Genomic DNA, 22208 nt, shown 5'->3' with positions numbered 1-22208 from the left:
AAAAATCGGACTTCCGGCAAAAAATAAAAAACGCCCTTGTATTGCGTCTCTATGGTCAATGCAGAACAGAGGCGCTCCTAAGCCTTAGGCATTTCTATGGTAAACCCCCCCCCCCACTCTATATTCCTCGCCTTGGAAATTAAGAGAGCAAAACCATATACATTTCAGGCCGGAAGTGAGAATAACCGGTCATTACCGTGATCATCGTTACCTTTATGAATGGCGCCGTACAAAACACGGGAGATAGATTCCTACCTGAGGGGCTTACAATCTGCAAATCAACAGAGAGGAAGGAAAGGAAAATGGAAGGGTAAAGAGGGCTAGATCTTCTGTCGGTTGCGCATTTAGGTTAGTTGTTGTATGAGGTGGGGTTGTGTCAAACGGATTCATCGAAAAGGTTGTTGTTATTTCTTTTTAACAACTGAAAAAGTCCATAACTTTCAGATTTTACATCTATATGATGACTTATTCCCCTCCCCTCATCTGTGTTAATTAGAAATTAATGACAAATTAGAACATCCAATTTACACCTTTGATAATATTAAGACTGCATCTGTTTTATATTCCTGTTTTTGACCTATCAATGAACCTGTGTATATGGATGGACACAGACCTGGCTAACAAGAAGCTTTTGTATTTTCAGAGATGGAGAATTAGCCATGGTTAGGCTTGCTGCTTCCCAGTAAACCTTGGTGCAACCGGATACCCGCACAACACCCAGAGCTTTTCTTTTTAAAGCCAGAAATCACTGTAAATAGTTTATGGGAAAGCTTGGGGTTGATAACTCTGGATTCAGCAACATTGTTTGATAGTACTTCCTGTTCAGTATCGTTTTAGACTTTAGGTGAGGGAGTCATACAGGCAACCCTCCCCCCAATTTACATGGGGGTTATGTTCTGGGTCGTCACACGTGCCAGTGGAGCACAGGTAAGCACAGTGTGTGCGTGCGCGCAGTCGCACGTGCATCAAACATGCACAAATTGAGAGTTGCCTGTATTTTAAAATTCTCCTTCATATAGAATATTTTCATTGCATGCAGAAAATTAGAATAACATGACTAATGGGGAGGAAATTGCTGGCACCTGCAGATTGAAATGGTACAGTTCATAAAGGATGGTATCGTGATTCTGCTGACAATGTGTCTGGTAATACTAGAGACCTTCAAGTTCAAGTAGTTTTTTTTATTCACCATGGGGACAGTGGGGTCATTGAGCAAGGCAGCAAAATGGGTAGACTTACTCTAACATTCATCCCTAACACATAAGGGATATAGGTCCAACAAAGTTCCAGTTGTCTTGGGAAAGGCATTCAGCAGTCTTTAGAGACCTTAAATTGAAGCAATTCCCATTTGTGCAACTTACTTAGTATAAAGTATATATGACAGAATTCAAAATCCATGAGCCAGAAAGAAAAACCGTCAGATTCTTAGAATATTCCATCCATTACTTGGGACCAGTGTCATCCTTTCTTTCTCCATGTTGATGTATAGCACAATTGGTCTGTTCTTCCTTTAACATACTGCCCTGATTTCACCCTAAATTTGTGTTTCAATACTCACTGTAAAAATATTGAAAAACAAAACACTGGTGTCAGTATTACATATCAGCTTTTGAACAATCTTGTGTTTCAAACAGTACAGTTCTTCCAGCTTGCTACCTACTTTAAGTCAAGGCTAACCTGATTATAGGGCAGGTTGGAGGCTTCATATTGGGTGGCGGATTCATGCAGAATTTTGGACAAAATATGTGATCTGTAGTTCTCAGGCTTCCAGCAGCAGTAGTTGGGAAAGCGGCTCCAAAATGTAACCAGGCATACATATTGTGCCGAGGCCCCTGAAACATCTCGTCTTCCTCATCTTCAAGTAGTGAAAATATTAAAACTAGACATGATCTGATTCTAATCCTGCCTAAGGTTCTTTTCCCCACATAATAGATAAAACCTTCTCCAAAGAGATGGACTACTACAATTGACTTGGTTATCAAATGCTTCCTTTTTATGCTGGATGGCATATGATTGGCACTGTCATTCTAAACACTTGGGGCACAATCCAAAGGACAGTTGGCTTTAAATAGTAATAGAATGAATGCACATTATTAAAAATAATACACCTACTTTTTAGATCTAAAGAATTAGTTAAATGAATTACCATTTATTAGTGGCCATTTAACTTATTTTTATCATTGGCTATATAACAATTTAGATATATGAGTCAGGTTAATTAATTTTCTATAATTGCATGACAAAGATTTTGTCAAATGATTACTTGTATTTAAATTGAGAACTTCCACAGTTACCCAGCACAATGAAATGCACAGATATGTTGTGTATATTTAATGTTTTCATAGCTGCATACCTCTTTTGTTTTTATGTTGTTGTTTTTTTGCCTTTGAAAATACCTACAACTATGTTGTGAAATGCAGTGAACTGTACTGTATTTGCATCAGTGTTTCTTTTTGAAACTGAAAATGCTTTGTCTCTATCAGATCTGTAAAAACCGGCCCTTCTGGCAAAACCAGATTAGCAAATTTACATAAACTGTGGTGAGAACGTTCTGGCTTGCCTACTTTAAACAACCAGGGCTGCAGTTTTAGGCATATTTAGACTGTAATCCTAACCAGATCTACTCAGAAGTAAATCCTATTGGAGTCAATGGGGGCTTTCTACCAAGTCAGTGAGTTTAGGATTGCAGTCTTACCTAGGGGCAAGCAAGCTCCATTGAATTCAGTGTGACTTTTGAGTAGACATGGTTAGGATTGTAGCCTTAGGCTATGACCCTACACACACTTACCAAGGAGTAAACCCCATTGAATTTACATGTAGTGTGGCTTACTTCTGTGTAGACATGTACTTCTGTGTTACACGGTATTGGATGTGTGAAGGCTTACTGAACTCAGCGGGACTTATTTACGAATATACATGCCTAGCAATTGCACGTGTTTCTTAAAAGCATCACGATCAGCTTTCACTTGTTTTTATTTTCTCGTCACTTTTAAATTTTATTTTAGCTTTCAATGCCCAAGCTGGATACCAGTGTCAGAAATCTCATTTAAAGAACAACACCCGAATCACCCGGTGTTTATTAAGAGTATTTTAGGGTACACAACGTAGTTAACAGTATAGAGGGTTAAATCCCCTCCGTATTACGACAAGAGAAAGAAAAGGGCAGCAGCCGAACAAAACGAACAGAAATGTCGCTTCTGAAAAGAAGGATACACACTTATTTGGAAGCAAGGAGCCCCGCTGGGCTCAATGGCACTTACTTCCGAGTAAATACGCGTAGGATCGGGTTATACAAGCCTCGCTGCCCAAATTAAAAAGAATAATGACCCAAAGGCGCTCAATCTACCTTAAGCGCAGCTTATTTGCATCCACAAACCGCCCCCTCCCCTCTACTGCATTGGGCTGTTTGTGTTTTGGTCCCCTCTGCTATGATGTCATCACGTCTGTGAGGTCACGGCGCGCGGTGACGCTGGCAACGTCGGCGTGCCCTGCGTGCTACTCGCCCGCTTGCTTTTCTCGCTCACTCCCCCCTCCCCCCCATGCAGCTCTGAGGAGGCGGTAGTGGCGGCTCACGGGCAGCCCGGGGCCTAGTGGAAGGGGCCGGGCTGGCGCGGGCAGAGGGGCTCCCGTCGCCATGGAGGGGATGGAAGTGGACCTGGACGCCGAGTTGATGCAGAAGTTCAGCTGCCTGGGAACCACCGACAAGGACGTGCTCATTGGCGAGTTCCAGCGGCTTCTTGGCTTTCAGCTCAGCCCCGCCGGCTGCGCCTTCTTCCTGGACATGACGAACTGGTACAAGCCCTGAGGGGAAGCGGGTGGGCAAGGTGGGCCGCGGCTGCGGGGGGGGGGAGAGCGGCGCGTGGGTTGACCGTGTGGGTCTTGGCCGTGTCTTCTCGGGAGGGCTGAGCGGAGGAGGCCCTGACGGGGCTGACTTCGCCAGGCCCAGCTCGCTCTCCCGGTCCTGGGGAAGTTGCCCCGCCAAGGAAGTCCGGGCGAGGGCTGGATCCCGAACGCGCTGGCGGCGGGGGAGCAGCGTCGCGTCTCTCCTCTCTTTCTATGGTGGACCAGCTCCGTCCAATGTAAACAACCTCAGTGTGACGCGTCTTCACTCGCGGAGCATGTCATACAAGTGCCGCCAAAATATAAAGGAGCAGTAGTCGCTTCTACCCACCCCCTCCCCCGTCTGTAAAGGCATTTGGATGAGGCCCTCTTTCGACAGGAGTAGGCGTCACCTTGGGTCCAAATCCGTGGGTCGTCTTGTTCTCCTTAAAGGCTTCGTGCTTCGTGACAGGTTCCGTCATGTTATGGTTTCATTTCTAATTGTGTCTTTATATATTCAGCAATGCAAAAAGGGTGTCTGTTCATTAGAGTGAAAGCCAGAGTGCAAGTTCACAGGCCAGATGTTTTCTTCTTAGCTGGAATACAGTTCATATAATCTCAGTGGCTAGATTGCATAGTGGGAATGTGGATTACTAGCTTTTACAGGTTCAGAGTTTTGGAAAACATCTTCTCTTGGGATTGTTTACTAGTTTCATTTGCCAGGCATAGAATTAAAAGTTGACAGTGTCTGAAATCTGTGGTCAGCTGTCACGGATTTATGTATACTCAGATATTGATTTGTTCTCTTTTTGAGTGTTTTACTTCACAGCTACCCTGTGAGGTTGGCTAGTCATGTTATTATTATTTTTTATTGGGGATTTCAATATCGGGGGCTGTGCAGTGAGTCCATGACAGAAGCAAGGCTTGGATTTCTAGATCCAATCCCAGTTCTCTATCAGTAGGATCACACTGTAAACATTGGAGGTCAAATAATTTATGGGCAATTGTTGACCATGGGTTGGGCCAATCACATCTGTATGGGCCACAGTTGAAAAGGCTGGAATCATACGAATCACAACTTTAATTACTACTTCCTAAAGAGTGTCAAATTCTCAGGTTTGTAAACTAAAGGTTCTAAAAAGCCATGCCTGCAGCGTGTGAGAATGTGGTGGAGAGGTGTGGTGTTGGAGCATGTTTTCAGTGGCTAGCTCTTCCTGTTTCTTTCTCATACTTTTTCCTGCTATCACTCTACTACATGCATAGCTTTCCTGAATCCCTTCACCCACCAATTTTGCTTTACAAAAATGCCACTCTATTAAAAATATTATAATTGGAAATAAATACAAAAATGTGTGTACACATATAAAGTTATTTTGAGCATGGGGTATCCAACACCTTGGTAGCTCAAACGGCTGAACAAGGGAACATGAAAAGTATATTCTTGCCACATTTCAACCATACATGGAAATCCAGTTGAAATTAATGAAGTAAACATGATTAAGATTGGACTGATAAATAAGACACCAGTAACTGGTTTTCTGTCTGGTGTATCATTTTTTTATTTTATTTGTCAGGTATGTATTTTACACTTTTTCAAAGGATCTCAGCTTCGTGTGCATAAGTGTCTCATTTTATCCCAAGAAAAATAAGAGGTAGGTATGGTTATGCCTAGACTAGAACCTGGTCTATGTAGATGAGAGAAGCTAGTGTCTGGAATATACAATTTCAAAATGTAGGTAGGGACTTGCATAATTGCATGCTTCATTGTGGGGGGAAAATGATTCCTACGGAAAGCAAGGAAGTCAAGAAGAAGAAACCTATGATGGCACTCTCTACCTTTACATCAAGGTTAACTGTGTGAAGGGTTTTATTTTGTTGTGCAGCAACATTTTTCGGGAGCCCCCACTTACTGTCTGATGTTGTGACCCTTGGAAAAGGGTGTGGCCCAGCTGTAGAGTGCAGGGGTGCTGAAAATGATTGGTTTATTTCATTACACTTCCAGTTAAAAGATCCCTGGTATCAATATTCATAAAGATCCTCTCTTTGAGATACTGGAGATCTGCATCTAATTTGTGTCATAGTAGGTTAAATTAACCAGTCTTCTACTTAGGGCATGTAAAGCCATAATATAGGAGGAGATCAAATGCTTCTTTTTAAATTTTAAAATAACCAAGTGTCAGGGGTTCAGAAGCAGAGACGCAGAGAAGGGTGGAAACAGAGAGCGAGGGGGAGGAAGCCGAAGGGAGAATGAGTGATGATGACGACCCGAGATCTCCAAGCCTAAGCAGTGAGTCAGAGGACTCCCAAAAGGGAGCCCCAGTGAGCAGAGCAAGGGGGGGATCCGGGGGGACACCCCAGGAGGAAGGGAACAGAGGAGATTCAGAGAGCAGCAGCTGGAAGTCGGGACCCACGCTCATAACTGAGGGCGGCAGCAGCTGGAAGTCGGGACCCACGCTCAAGACTGAGAGCAGCAGGGAGGAAGGTAGCCAGGCATCGGGTTCCGGAGGCTGTCAGCAGGAGGGAGGGCACGAGTCAGGGGTGGTCACGCCCTCCTCAGAGAGCGAGGCAACGGTTAAGAGGAAAGTAGAGAGTTGGGCGCGCGCGCCAAGTTCAAATGCAGCGGAAGCTGGAGCAGTAAGCAGCCCGGAGAGTGAGCCAGGTCCTAAAGCCCGCCGCAAGGAGGCAGAAGGATCAGGGGGGTCAGCGTCAGAGGAGAGTAGAAGGGAGGAGGCCCAGGGGGGCAGAAGGACCCAGAGACGTAGGGAGAGGCGAAGGAGGTGGAGCAAGGCTAGGGTATTAAGCTGGTGTGCAAGAGGCGGGGACTCAGACGGGTCTTCGCCGACCTAGAGCAGAAGGTGTAGAGCTGCACGCTGCAGTTCGGAAATGAAACCTGTAACTCAATAAAGACTCTTTTAAAGTGGACGCTGTGTGGCGTGGTCCTATGTGAGCTGGGACCTGGTAGCAGCTCCGACAGTAAGACCCGTCTGCTCGAAGCTTCAGAAACCTGAAACCTCGCAGCGGGAGCAGAAGCCGCTAGGGGAGGAAGAGGGGTGTCTGTAAGCGAGCTCACAAAGGTTAGCAAGATGACGGAAGAACAGAGGATCTCCGCGCTGCAAGAGGCAGTGACCCAGTTGTCCTCAGAGGTATTGGCTTCCAAAAAACGGGAGGAGGAGACTACAGCCGCCTACAGAGACCTACACGCCAGGTTTGAAATGCTTGTTAAGCAAGGGCAACCGGGACCCAGACCGGAGGGCGTGGGATTGGCACGGAGAGCAGGAGGGCTTGTGGCTCACTTCGATGGGACTTTGCAACAGTACCCTAATTTTAGAGCAGACGTAATGTGCGCACTGCAACTGCTGGCAAAAGACTTTAGAGATGAGGAAGAGAAGGTGGGGTTCATATTGTCCCATTTGCATGGGGATGCCAAAGCCTGGCTGCGCAATTTGTGGAGGGATAAAGATCCGGCGCTTCAGAATGCAGATGCCTTTATCAAAGCGATGGATGCGTGTTTTTTGTCTACTATTGATGTGGATCTTGCCAGACGGGAGATTCATGGACTAAAACAAGGGAGGGCGAGCGTCCGGCAGTATCACGCCCGATTTTTTGCGCTGGTCAGTGCTTTAGAATGGGATCGGGATTCGCCCCCTGTCAGAGACCTCTTCTGGGAGGGTCTAAGTTCAGCGGTTAAGGATGAAATTGCAAGGGGGGAGAGGCCCCGAAGCACGCAGGAGGTGGTCCAAAGGGCGCTGACTGTGGGGGTGAGGCTGGAAGAACGTCCATGGTGCAGAGATGAAGGACGTGGAGGGCGCGAAGCAGCGAGAAGTTTCTCTTTCGTTCCGAGGGAAGCAGCGCGTGCGCAATCCACACCTCCGCCAGGAGGGGGAGGGGAACCGATGGAGGTTGGAGGTGCAAGGGCTCAGTCAGCAGCCAGAGCCCTAGCACCGGCAGCAGGGAAAGCGAAGCCTCCTAGAGGGAACAGGAAGTGTTACATCTGCGAGGATCCAGGCCATTTGGCGAAGGAGTGTCCCCGGAGGCTCCACAAGCACACTGCAGCCTCAGCAATGGTGACTGCAGCAACGCAGCAAGGAGAACCACAGCAGGGAAACGACGATGTCTGGCTGGAGACGGAGGCACTGGGGCCCAGCCAGACGCATCTGTGAAGCAGTCCCCAGCAATCTTGCAACCCACGGATCCCCTCCCACCCAAACCAGTAGTGCAGCTCACAGCATCTCTCCAGCTACCCGACGGCGTCACTATCGAAGTGCCGCTTTCTGTGGATTCTGGAAGCAACGCAGACTTTATAGCGCAGAGCTTTGTGGAGCAGCACGCTATACAGCTATTGCCTGCCACTCTGCCCCTGCAAGTCGTCACAGTGGATGGCAGAGAGTTGCTAGGGGGGCAGGTGGTGAAGCAGACGCCACCGATGGTGATGCGCCTTGGCAACCACAGGGAAGTCATCAGTTTTAATGTCACCCAACTGTCGGACACGCCCATTGTGTTGGGCATGAGTTGGCTGGACAGGCACAGTCCGACACTGGCTTGGTACCAGAGACAACTGATCTTCGGCTCCTCTTATTGCGCAGAACACTGCATCCTGCCCCGACGGGAGGGAGAGGAGGAGGAATCACAACTGCAGTTGGGAACGTTGCAAGCGGTCCCCCACAAATACGCGAGCTTTTTGGAGGTCTTCTGCGAGAAGGAGGCGGACAAGCTACCCCCTCACCGGCCATATGACTGCAAGATTGACCTCCTACCGGGGGCGACGCTGCCGAAGGGGCGGCTATACTCCATGTCTGAAGATGAAATGCAGGAACTCAAACAGTTCATCGAGCATAATCTGGAGCGTGGCTTCATCAGAGAGTCCAAGGCAGTGGGGGGCAGTCCCGTTTTCTTCGTGAAAAAGAAAGACACGCCCCAAAAAAGACTAGTTGTGGACTACCGCCTTTTGAACCAGATGACCAAACCGTCTGATTACCCCATGCCCAGGATTGACGACCTCCTCGCGACGGTGCGCAAGGGACGCGTGTTCACCAAGTTGGACCTGCGAGGGGCGTACAATCTCATCCGCATGCGGGAGGGCGATGAGTGGAAGACGGCCATGTTCACACCGCTGGGCACCTACGAATACAGAGTTATGCCCTTTGGATTACAAAATGGCTCTCACTGTTTTCAAGCTTTTATGCATCACGTGTTGGAGGGACTCCTCTACAAAACATGCGTCTGCTTCCTGGATGACATCCTGATTTTCTCTGACTCGCAGCAAGCTCACGACCGAGACGTGAGGGAGGTGCTCAGCAGGTTGCAACAACATAGACTGTACGCCAAGCTGGAGAAGTGCCAGTTCGACACGACGGAGGTGGATTTCCTGGGATACAAGTTGTCGGACAAGGGGATAGCCATGGACAGCACCAAGGTTCGTGCGGTATTGGATTGGAAAAGCCCGCGCAACCGGAAGGAGGTCCAGCGGTTTGTCGGCTTCGCCAACTTCTATCGCAAGTTTATCAAGGGGTTCGCGATGCAGACGGCAGCAATTACGGACACGCTCAGCTCCAAAAAAAAGAAATTCATCTGGACGGAGCAGGCGGAACAGTCCTTTCAAGCGCTCAAGCATCTCTTCGCATCGGAGAAGCAACTGCTGCATATCGACCCCAGTAAACCGTTGAGGGTAGAGACAGACGCGTCAGACAGAGCCGTGGGAGCTGTCCTGCTGCAGCGAGACCCGCAGGGGGTGTGGCGGCCGGGAGCGTTCTACTCCAGAAAGCTCAGCAAGTCGGAGCAGAACTACACCATCTGGGACAGGGAGTTGCTGGCCATTCATGCAGCTTTCAAGGCGTGGAGGCACTTCCTAATCGGCGCCAAGCACACGGTGCAGGTCTGCACGGACCACAAGAATCTGGAGCACTGGCGCACGGCTCAGTTCCTGAACCAGAGGCAGATACGTTGGGCGGAGTTCTTTGCTGACTTCAATTTCCGAATAGAGTACGTCCCAGGCGACACCAACATCATGGCGGATGCACTGTCCCGAAAACCGCAATACCTAGAAGAGGTGACGCCAGCGGCGGCCATGCACATCTTCGCACCGACGGCGTGGGCGTGTGCCTCAGCTACAGTAGACCTGGATGCGGTGCGACGTGCATTGCGGGACGACTCATTCGCGCAAGACAAGATGGCGGAACTGCTCAGAGGCACGGCTACCACGGACGAGTTCCAGGTGCGGGACGGCTTGCTCCTACGCAAAGGGGCTGTCTATGTACCAGGAGACGACCTTCGCGCCAAGGTACTGCAACAGTTGCACGACGCACCCACGGCCGGTCACTTTGGCACAGAGAAAACGATGGAATTAGTCGCGAGAGACTTCTGGTGGCCCAGGCTGAGAGGAGAGGTCGCGGACTACGTCGCGAGGTGCGACACCTGCCAGAGGGCCAAGCCGGTACACAGACCACCGGCGGGACTGTTAGAACCGCTGCAAACACCGTTTGAACCGTGGGAGAGGGTGGCCCTGGACTTTGTGACGGATTTACCCAGCTCGAGAGGCAAGACAGCTGTGCTAGTGGTGGTGGACTTGTTCACCAAGATGGCACATTTCATTCCGTGTGCGAAGGTGGCCACGGCGGAACAAACCGCCAAACTGTTCATAGATCACGTGTTCAAAGTGCATGGCCTGCCACGGTCTATCCTGTCCGACCGCGGACGCCAGTTCATCTCGTCTTTCTGGCAGAAGCTGATGGGTTTTCTAAATGTCAAGGTCAATCTGGCATCAGCAAGACACCCGCAGACCAACGGGCAAGCAGAGAGGGTCAATGCCATCATGCAGCAGTACCTGAGATGCTATGCCAATCAACAGCCTGCGACGTGGGTGGATTACCTGCCGCTAGCCGAGTTCGCTTACAACAACACGAAGCACGTGTCCACAGGAGTGACGCCGTTCTTTGCCAACAATGGGAGGAATCCCAGAACCTTCCCGGGACTGGAGAAAGTGGGGGAAGGAGAACCACAGACGGCGGACGCGTTCGCGTCAGAGCTGCAGGCGGTCCACGATCAACTCAGACGGCAGCTGGAGCTAGCTAAGCACGCCTACAAGGTGCAAGCTGACAAGCACAGGCGGGTTGGCGAAGTGATCCAAGTGGGAGACTGGGTCTGGTTGGCAGCCCACGCAGTGCCGACCAGGTCGCTTGCCAAGAAGAAGTTGGGGCACAAGCAGATCGGTCCGTACCAAGTCGAAGCGCAGATCAACCCGGTAGCCTTCCGACTGGCGCTGCCGGAGGGTTCCAGAATGCATCCGGTGTTCCACAGGTCGGTGCTCACTCCCTACAAGGCACCTCACAGGTTCCAGGAGCCAGGGACGGCGCCAAGTCCGCTCCGGGAACGGACGGAGACGCGGGAGGTGAAGCACCAGGACCACATCAACGAGGTCACGGAGATTTTGGACTCCAGATGGGGGGAAGAGGGAGTCGAATACCTCTTAGCCAGAGAGGGCACCCGGGCCAGCGCCAATAGCTGGGTACCAGACTACGCTTTGGAGGAACCCCTGCTCAAGGACGAGTTTCATGCCCTCTTCCCACACAAACCCATGCCAGCGAGCTTCTTCGACGACTGGTTGTTCACACCCACACTTTCTTCCAGCACGTTCCATGGATTCGACTCAGAAGGGGAACCCGCACGGAGCACCCGTTCCCCAGAAGGTTCACCGGCAGGTTCGGCATCAGGCAACTCGTATTGGTGGGACGATCGACCAGAGGAGCGATGGCGCAGGAAGTGGCTGGAGATGCCAGGTCGAGCGACCGACGCAGAGACTGACATGGACGTGTTCGGGGAGGACCTCGGGTTCGAGCACGGCGGTACAGAGATGGAAGAGCAACAAGTCCACGTCGACGACCGCGAGGGGGAAGACTCGGAGGTCTTCAGTTGGCGGCCACCCACGGGGAGCGACCTGTATCCAGCATTCCCTCCCATGATGATGGAGCGCCCAGCACCCACACCTGACAGCGGGGAGGGGGGAAGGGGGGGTTTCGAGGGGGGGATGGATGTCAGGGGTTCAGAAGCAGAGACGCAGAGAAGGGTGGAAACAGAGAGCGAGGGGGAGGAAGCCGAAGGGAGAATGAGTGATGATGACGACCCGAGATCTCCAAGCCTAAGCAGTGAGTCAGAGGACTCCCAAAAGGGAGCCCCAGTGAGCAGAGCAAGGGGGGGATCCGGGGGGACACCCCAGGAGGAAGGGAACAGAGGAGATTCAGAGAGCAGCAGCTGGAAGTCGGGACCCACGCTCATAACTGAGGGCGGCAGCAGCTGGAAGTCGGGACCCACGCTCAAGACTGAGAGCAGCAGGGAGGAAGGTAGCCAGGCATCGGGTTCCGGAGGCTGTCAGCAGGAGGGAGGGCACGAGTCAGGGGTGGTCACGCCCTCCTCAGAGAGCGAGGCAACGGTTAAGAGGAAAGTAGAGAGTTGGGCGCGCGCGCCAAGTTCAAATGCAGCGGAAGCTGGAGCAGTAAGCAGCCCGGAGAGTGAGCCAGGTCCTAAAGCCCGCCGCAAGGAGGCAGAAGGATCAGGGGGGTCAGCGTCAGAGGAGAGTAGAAGGGAGGAGGCCCAGGGGGGCAGAAGGACCCAGAGACGTAGGGAGAGGCGAAGGAGGTGGAGCAAGGCTAGGGTATTAAGCTGGTGTGCAAGAGGCGGGGACTCAGACGGGTCTTCGCCGACCTAGAGCAGAAGGTGTAGAGCTGCACGCTGCAGTTCGGAAATGAAACCTGTAACTCAATAAAGACTCTTTTAAAGTGGACGCTGTGTGGCGTGGTCCTATGTGAGCTGGGACCTGGTAGCAGCTCTGACACCAAGGTTCCATGTTATGTCTGAACTTTGGCTAGTTTAATATTTATTCAATGATTTGTGAACAATTTAGGATCATCAGCCATGGTTTGACCTGTTGGAACTAACCATAATCTAAACTAGAGTTCCCAGAGTTTAAGCACAACATAGGAGAGTATGCAGGAAAGTATGCAAGACTGACATTTGTTGTAGCTTGTGCACATAATGCTAAATTACGGTTTAGGACACGGGTCAGCAACCTAAGGCCCATGGACCGGAAGTGGCCTGCAGAGGTCGTTTGACTGGCCCATGAGCCACCCCCGAACTGAGTTTCTTTCTTACGCGCTGCGCTAAACCAGCACAGCGCACCACGGGAAATCGCATCTGTACATGCGCAGAGGCTGAAAATCATGGGCGGGGGCGCTCACACCGGTGCACAATCCGGCCCACAGAGGGATCTCCGCGGGACCAATCTGGCACAGGCAAGATAAACCTTGCTAACCCCTGGTTTAGGACATGTTCTGTCCAAACTGACCTTTATTGTTACATTATCCAGCTTGCTACAACTTTCAGTCTCCCAACTACCCCCGCCATGTTCCCATCTTTTGTCTGTTTACTAGTAGGTAAGTACAGTCATACCTCAGGATGAATACGCTTCAGGTTAAGCATTTTCGGGTTGCGCTCCGTGGTGACCTGGAAGTAACAGAACGTGTTACTTCGGGGTTTCGCCGCTCGCGCATGTGCAAACGCTCATTACATGTGCATGCACGGAAGCGGCGAAACACGATCCGCATAGTGGCGTGTTACATTCGCTTCATGATGCGAACGAGGGTCTGGAACGGATCCCATTCGCATCCAGAGGTACCACTGTAGTATTTTCATGCCAACAATTGCTGAATGCACTATCAAGAGTGGCTGTTTGGGGAGATGTTGAATGCTTCCTCTAGTAATAAGTGAAGTGGCCAGACTTGGGCATAGTTCTCATAGTTATCTAGTGTTAAGTCTGAGAGCAGATTCTAATGTTGCATGAGCAGAGGGTTCCCCAAACTTTGGGAGCAGATCTTGAGGATGAATGGAAAGCTGTGAAGGGGAGGGAGAGGAAATCTAATTGAATGAAATGTGTTTTCTCTGATCACATTTGGATAGTGCCGGATACAACCTGAAGGGTGAAGTGGGGGACTGCCTACACCCAGAACTACTTATAAAACCAGATATACAGCTGAATTATGTAGGACTTCTGTTGAACAATGTTGGTGTGTGTTGTAATAGTATCAAATAAAACACACACATGTTTTTGACTGCCCATATTTGCTGCCTGCCTGTTCGTTGAGGAAAAGATTAGGTCAGAAGTGGAAAACCTTGGATAGGGGGTGGGGTGGAGGGCAAATGTGGCCTTCCAGTCCTTTCTGTCTGACAGTTGGGGCCCATCTTAGATTATTCCCCCTACTCAGGCTATGCCCCACTCCAGCACTGTTCCATACTCTCCTCAGGTTTTTTTGATTGCCTGGAATGTGTTCGTGAACAATAATGTCTCTTGTTTTCCTGGATGGAGGGGTGTGGGGTGTGTCTGTTTATGTATGTATATATTTATACAGTGGTGCCCCGCAAGACGAATGCCTCACAAGACGAAAAACTCGCTAGACGAAAGGGTTTTGCGGTTTTTGAGCTGCTTCGCAAGACGAATTTCCCTATGGGCTTGCTTCGCAAGACGAAAACTTCTGGCAAGTTTGTTTCCTTTTTCTTAACACCGTTAATACAGTTGTGGCTTGACTTCGAGGAGCAACTCGTAGAATGAGGTGTGGTAGCCTTTTTTGAGGTTTTTGGTGATTTTTGAAGCTTTTCCAAAACTTTTCCAACACCGTGCTTCGCAAGACGAAAAATTCGCTAGACGAAAAATCTCGCGGAACGAATTAATTTCGTCTTGCGAGGCACCACTGTATATGTGTTATTGTATGTGTGTGTATAGAAACCTCTGACCTTTGTATGGCTGGAATGTAGCCTACCAGACAGCAGTAAGAGTCATAACTGTTGCTGCATAACACTTTTGCCTCTGGCTCTGTCATTCCTTGTGGCCCACTGAAGGCTCCTCAAAGGGATTGTGACCCTGGGGCTGAAAAGTTTCTCACTGCTGAGTTAGGTGCTCCTCTCACTAGTTCAGTATCTATAGCCATTGGCATATCAGTGTCCAGATTCCCATCCCTGTCCTGGTAAAGGAGAGGAAGGAGTAGTCTTGTAAGGGTTGTAGGGTATATTTTGCTCTACTCCTTCTAATTTGCTTCCCCCACCCCATTTTGGGTCCCTAGATTACCATATTTTTCGCTCTATAACACACACCTGACCATAACACGCACGTAGTTTTTAGAGGAGGAAAATCCGTAGGCATTCCCTCCATAACACGCACAGACATTTCCCCTTACTTTCTAGGAGGAAAAAAGTGAGTGTTATGGTGCAAAAAATACGGTATCTGTGGAGTATTCTGTCCTTGCATCCCTGTTAAAATTTGTAGAGTAGAATTCCTGGTAGATGTCTTGTGTTCAGAGGCCTGTAGTAAGACTCCTGTGAGGAGGCTGAAAAAATAGGTGTTGTACAGCTGCCATTCATCCTTTTCTGTTTGAGTCTGTTAATCTTGAGAATGTGTGTAGTTTACCCAAATGGCCTCTTTTGAGCTTCAAAAGCAATTTCCCATCTTTTTCAATCTTATTTATGTTCTGAAGAGTTCCATAGGTTTGTAGCTGAATTTTCCCCAGGAATACTATTTGATGCATGAGCTGACTTGTCTTGCTGTATCATATGTATCTAGTGTTATGATGGGTTACTAGGTAAATATGGCCATGCATGGAACTAGTCACGATCTTATCCTCTAGCCTGGTTAGTCAGTGGGATACATCAGTATATGCTATTTTCTGCTGCTGACTATTGTAACACTGATGCAAGAAGGATAGACACTCTGCAGGTAAACATTAAATTGGCACTCATCTAACCTGCCCTTTATAAGTCTTTGTTCTCCCCCTTACTTTTGGCCTTCTAGTAGTGCCAGTATAGTTGAGTTGATGTACCTGTGTAACTGCGGTCCTCTTCATGTGTTTTTAGTAGCTTGGGAGCTGCTAAAGAATGGCACCTTTCACCATTGCTCAGTACTACAAAAAAAAAAAAAAAAGGAAGAAGAAGAAGTCAAGTTTACATGAGAGCTGCTTGCCATGGCTTCTTGCCTCACCACTATCATTCCTCCATACACTTGAAATAATGATGGAAGTGGAAAGAGTTGTAGTATAGATTCTTTCCACATGAACCTGAACTTTGGCTATTGAATAATGTTCAAAGGAGTCATGCTGCAAATCTTATTGCACCACTGTGGCTATATTACCCAGGAGAGCAGATCTGATGTAGCACGGAATCATGGGGTAGGCTTCTTTTGAGAAACCACTGAAAGAGATCTTCTCTTGTTCTGACTTCACTTCCATTCCTGTTAGCTGCACCAGAATGTCCTGTTGACGATCTACCTGCAAAAGACCTTAACTGCAGCCCTGTAATGTTTATAGACTCTGAACAGTACAATATATGATACGATTGTGTTTAGATTAAAAATATTTTTAAAAAGTACTATAGTGTTTTGTCCTTTGAGTTACATAATTTCACTTGGTCTGAAAATATATGACATTGCAGTTTGTAGGATAATCCCCCCCTTACTGTAAACTACCCTGTGATTCTCGGATGAAGGGTGGTATTGAAATTTAATAAATAATAATAATAACTTGTGGTCACTAATATGTCCATAGGAACAGTATTCCGTTGCCTTGCAACAAAAATGTTATTATTTGATATTGGATAGTACTTTACAAAGAGCCTGGTTGTTATTGTTTTTTAAAAAGGTTACTCAGTTTGAATATTAGATATTTGGGTGTATAGTGAAGATATTTTACTGCCAGTTCATCTATGAGAAGTTCTGCTGTTTATTAAATGCTGAGCATGCATTCCATTCTTCTCTTCTCCACCAGGTGATACGTAATCTAGAAGGCCTGCTGACTTTGAAAACATATCTAGCACCTTAAGTTTAGATACTGCGATTAGTGACTATCTTGAGCCAATTTAGCATTTAACATTTTCTAATTCCTTTAACATTATGATTCAACTTGTTTGAACATGTTCTAGTTCTTTAATGGTGTAGAGTTGCCATCTGTCTGGTTTTAAACTGGCCTAATTGTAGGTTTCACCTCTCTTTTTCCTTGGGTGGTGATTGTTTTATTTTTAGCTCATTCTCAGTGGCCAGTAAAATTTGCATTTCTTCAAATGAATTGTATACATACACACATGAGTGGGCTCTTTTGTTTTGAAGTTGAACAACCTCCCTGCAGTAAAGTTTACTGTAATTTAAAGATACTGGACTGCAGTGGTTTTGAAAAAGTGTATATTCTAAGCAAATACCTGCTTTTTAGAGACTGTGATAGAGTTGGGGCATGACTCTGGGATGAAACAGTTTATCCTGACACATTTCAATCTGGATTCAGACCTGGTTATGGCACTGAATCACTCTTGCTCACTGTGATGGATGACCTTTATCTTGAGAAGGGCAAGGAATATGACCCTGTTATTCTTGTTTGATTTCTCAGTGGTTTTAGATGTTATTAAGCATGGCAACCTTCTGAGCCCACTTAGTGTGGTAAGTATTGGAGGCAGGGTTGGATTAAAAGAATAGCGTTGGATGATTGTCTTTCAGTCACCTGGCAATGGTGCTGTAAGGTGGCATAGGATACTATCTTGTCTCCAAGGCTGTTTAATATTTATACGAAGCCATTGGAGATTTGGAGTGAGGTGTCATTATTACACTGATACCCAGCTCTATTTCTCTGTAACATCTGAATCAGGGGAACTCATGGACATCCATTGAGCCTGCATGTTGGAAAATTAAGATAAAGACAGTATTTTTTCACACAGTTCATAACTGTGGAACTTGCTCCCACAGGAGGTGGTGTCCCTTCCAACTCTACAAGTCTATGATTCTTTGATCTAGTTGAGATTCCTGCATTGCAGGGGATTGGACTAGATGCCCCTCAGGATCCCTTCCAACTCTGCAATTCTCAGATTGTTTAAGTCCTGAACTGGCGCCTAGACTCAGTAGTGTTCTAGATGAGGGACAATAAACTGAATTTGGCAAGATGGAAGCACTGTGGGTGGGTGGTTCCTGAATCTGGATAATTGGTCAATTGCCTGCTTTGGACAAGGTCGTATTCCCCCTGAAAGATCAGATTCATGGTCTGGGTGTGCTTCTGGATTCATCTGCCACTATTGGAGTGTCTTCTAAGAGCTACAGCTGATATGACAACTGTGTCTATTTCTGGACCAGGATAGCCTGACCACTGTCATCAATGTGCTGGTAACTCCCAGGCTAGATTACTGCACTGTGCTCTATGTAGGGCTTCCCTTGAGGTTGGTCTGCAAGCTACAGCTGAAGCAAAATGCGACTACTCAACTGCTTGCTGGGGCAGCATATCGCCAACATGTTGCCTCTCTGTTGAAAGAATCAGACTGGCTGCCAGTTAGCTACTAGGCTATGTTTATCAGACTGGTTTGTAAAGTCCTATACAGCTAGGGATCATGATACCTGAAAGAGCATTTCACTTGCTATATATCCAATAAATCACTGTACTTTGAAAGTCAGGGCTTCCTGCAGATACCATCTGATCAGGATGTCTATTCCATATAATGTAGTAATTGTGCTGTTCATGTGGTGGTACCTATCCTTTGGAATTCTCCCCTTGAATGTGCTGTCTTTATTTTTATTTTTTGGCACCTACTAAAGACCTTCCTCTTTCATCAAGCCTTTTAAACAGAGATCTTTCCCAGTCTGCATCTGTACTGAGATTGTTTTAAATATGTTTGTATTGGTTTATCACTTACTACTTGCAGCCCTGTGCTCCTGTGGTAAGAAAGGCAGAACTTAAAGTAAATAAATATACTTTTGGGGGGTATTGGGTAAGAGGGATTGGTAAAAATATGAAGCACTTCTGCTGGCCCTGAGCAGCTATCGAATACAACACATTGATTGTTTGACATATATGGTATTGATTAGATCCAGGCTACTAGCTAAACCTATTTCTCACTGAAATCACTGTGACAAGTTAGTGGTGACTTGAGTCCTGTTGATTCAGTGGGGCATAAGTGCAACTAACTTAGTCTGGATCCAAGCCAATGAACCTAATGTCTAGGTTTGCTGCTGTTGATCCTTTCATTTCACTTTCACTATAGTATCTGCTCTGAACCCACCATAAGTGCTTTGCCTGGCTAGAATGTCCTTTAAAAAATAGGGGCATTTTTGCCATTCAAGTATTTTATTGCTTTTTCACATAAAATAAACATAATTTGAAATATAAGCAACAACAATAGCAGCTAGTCTCTTGCTTGCTTGGATAGAGGAGAATAAGGGAGGTAGCATGGAAAAACATGGCTTTTGGGTGGGTGGGTGGGTGGAATGTTGTACAAAACGTTTATTCTGCCTGTTTGTCCTTCTGACTTGCTCCTTAGCTAGGGGATAAGTATCCTGTCTTTAACTGAGGTAGTGGTGGGGGGAAACCACCACAGATACTGTAAACACGAAGCTGGTTGTTTTCCCTTTCCTGGACAAAAAACCAGCATCCTCATTCAAAGATGCAAATTCTCCGCTTGCACCCACATTGGGGGATGTTGTCATCAGCTAAACCTGCCAGGTGAAAGGGGAAGAGAGACAGGGTATGTGCTTTTAAAAAGTGCCAAACTTTTATCAGATCATCCTAGAAGAGGGAAGGTGGGGGGCAAAGCTAAGTCAGATTCCTCTAGACATGTCAATGCAGAGAGAGAAGAGTTGCAGGTGGGATCACAGTCGCTTCCAGATTAAAATTGTAACCCCACAAAAATATTTCCTTAAAAATGTTTGGTGCTGGTAGCATGGAATTGACATCTCCCACTCCACTTAATATCTCTAGTCCAGCATGTGGAGAGGCACAGGTTCCCTATCCCAGATCTAGACATTATGAACCTGGTTGGGTCTGTAAATTTCAAGGTGGGTGATACACTGAAGCAGTTATTTGTTAAAATAGTTAAGAGATTTTTGCAGGATTTCAGAATTTGAGCAGCAGTGAAGCTAAAGTGTAGTCTTGGTGCTTTGAAGTGCTATACAGGTTGACTCAGGCCCTGACCTTGCACCATTTTCAGTTTTTTCTCTGCTAATGTGAGAACTAGAAATTGATCTCTTCTGAAATAAAAACTAGGGTTCTTGGAAAACTAGATACATCATGCTGCAGTGCTTATACATGAAAAATGCACCCATATCTGTTGCAAGCATTTTCTATGCAGATATTCAAACAACAAAATTCAAATACATTTTTTTTTAAATATTTTTCTTAGATTCCTAACAGGCAGGAGTCAAAAACATTGATATGTTGTAAGCACTAGCATATTTTTTTGCCCTGCAATCCAGATTTGGTGTCTAGAGAAAAGTGGCAGATGATCAGCAAGAGAGTGCATCCAGTGTTCTCTGTGTGCATGCTACCCTGCATCCAGGAGGCATCTGTTGCAATGATGGCATTGCATTGCATTTTATGCAATACTACAGTGGTAGTATCTGTTTCCTCCCACCCACCACCCAGCCTTTTCAAGCTTGGAAACACTGATGTATCACAGGTAGCTGTATCCTGCTTTTTTTAGTTGAGGCGGAGCAGGGGGGATAACGGCAAACATAATATGTTTTGTCCCCAGACAGAAAGAAGGTGAGCAGCGTTGGTGGCTAACTATGGGGTATTTAATAGGGCTTCTGAGGTTCTTTTTTCCAGTTTAGTATTTTCAATTATTTTGTATAATGCCTCTCTCTGACACTCTTCTGAAGACCTAACTAGCTTCATTTAAAAGGAGTATCAACAGAGACTTTTTCTACAGACCATGTGGTGAATCATAGTTAGTGTTGTACAAATAAACCTAACTTCTGTAATCTAACTAAATTATAAGAAAAGACACTAGAGTAACTAACCTAGGCTGAAGAGGGCAGGTAAGGAGAAGACGCTTGAGGCAACTAACCATACTAATCAAAGGACTGTTTCTGGTCCCTTGGACAAGACTAGGATGCACAATAAATGGGTTATTTGAAATGAATATGTGCACGTAGAATTTGTAAAAAGATGTTTTCAGTAAGATTTTTTACATGGATACAAATAAACTTGGGAGGGCGTGCGGGCAGGCAGGGGTTAGGTGACAGAATTCCCAGATGCTTTAAATAGCCCTGAAGCACAAAAGCTCATTTTATAGTATATCAGTTTCATTTCTGCTACAAACTCTGATAGGCAGTCCTGTGGAAATTTTGCTCTTCAAAGTTCATGCTTGACTGTGAACATACCTTTTGTACTGCTACTGCTGGTGGGAGGTGAAAGATTATCTTGCCATTCCCAAGGGTTTCATTGAAAAGGTTTGAAAGTGTATCTAGTCATAGAATAATAGAAACAGAGAATTGTAGAGTTGGAAGGGACCCCGAGGGTCATCTAGTCAGTTTCCTGAAATAGGGTGCAGTTCCAAAGTGGATGTTTACACTGATTGTCTTTGCTTAAAATCAAATGAACTAAGAAAAAATGGTGTTTGAATTGTTACTGGTTCTTTAATCATATGACTTTGAAGGTATTCACCATTATTGTCTTCTCTCTCAGGTTTCTGTACAGATTCTGTGGGCGTATCCTAGAATAGCTCTGTGGCAATGAGCACTTGTTCAGTTGAACTTCAGTCAGACATTTGCTTTGTCATCCTGACTCTGCTGGTGTTTCTCCCCCACCCTTGCTCTTTTCTAATATTTCCATTTTTAAAAATTAACTCTAGAATTCATCGACCTTTTCTTATTGAAAAAGTCAAAGACTGAAACTAACTAGTGCACTCATTTTGTTTCTGATATAGCAATGTATAGACAAATATGCTTAAAATACATTAAGAGAATGAGATAGCAAGTCTGCTTTTCAGTTTGCATTGCCTTCAGTTAGATTTTAACTGGAACAGACATTGAAACCATTCCAAGTGGCAAAGCTGGGTGATGAAATATGACACATGGAGGGGAGGAGAATTGGCAATGAGCCCTGATGCACAAATAGCCCTTTCCCCTTTGAAGCATATTTACAAGATGGAAAATAAAAACATTGCCAGCTGTGGGGTTTTCTGTTTTTTTGTTGTTGAGAGAAATATTTTGAGAAATGTTCCACAATATGTATTGTGTGGCTGTCATCCCTATATCAACATGGAATAATTTTGTTAGCATTTATGCACTTTACATGTACAGCATGGGGCATCTGAAAGCATCTGCATTTTTAATAGGCTGCAGGAAGGTGGTGGGGGGTTGGCTGGTGGGGGGCACTGTGCAGCATGAATTACTTTCTTCTTTTTCACCTCTAGTGAGTTCCATCTCTGGTCAGAACAGAAGGGAAGATATTTCAGTGAAACAAATTAGCATATTTACTGACTGATTTGAACAGGAGTTTCTTGACATATCCCCATTATGAGTTACATAAAGCTCATTTTGTATAGAAGCAGCTGGTGACATAAAAGATTTGTTTCCACTTAGTGGTTAATGTGACATGCACCTATCCCAT

The 22208-nt window shown here is 46.6% G+C and overlaps 1 protein-coding gene across 2 annotated transcripts in view; it reads left to right on the top strand.

Moving 5' to 3' along the window:
* Positions 1–3487: 3487 nt before the first annotated feature.
* ILRUN (inflammation and lipid regulator with UBA-like and NBR1-like domains) overlaps positions 3488–22208 on the top strand; it is a 40540-nt gene continuing 21819 nt past the window's right edge. The window contains exon 1 of one of the 2 annotated variants that reach the window (XM_082226881.1): positions 3488–3792. In XM_082226881.1, the coding sequence (XP_082083007.1) occupies positions 3635–3792 (158 nt within the window). In that variant the 5' untranslated portion in view covers positions 3488–3634. The remainder of the gene's footprint in view (positions 3793–22208) is intronic. The other variant, XM_082226882.1, reaches the window with a different exon arrangement.

This window comes from Podarcis vaucheri, assembly GCF_965113315.1.
Source record: "Podarcis vaucheri genome assembly, chromosome: 6".
Taxonomy (NCBI): Eukaryota; Metazoa; Chordata; class Lepidosauria; order Squamata; family Lacertidae; genus Podarcis; species Podarcis vaucheri.
The sequence above is the reverse complement of the archived record's forward strand: the minus strand, read 5'-3'. Positions and strand labels throughout refer to the sequence as shown.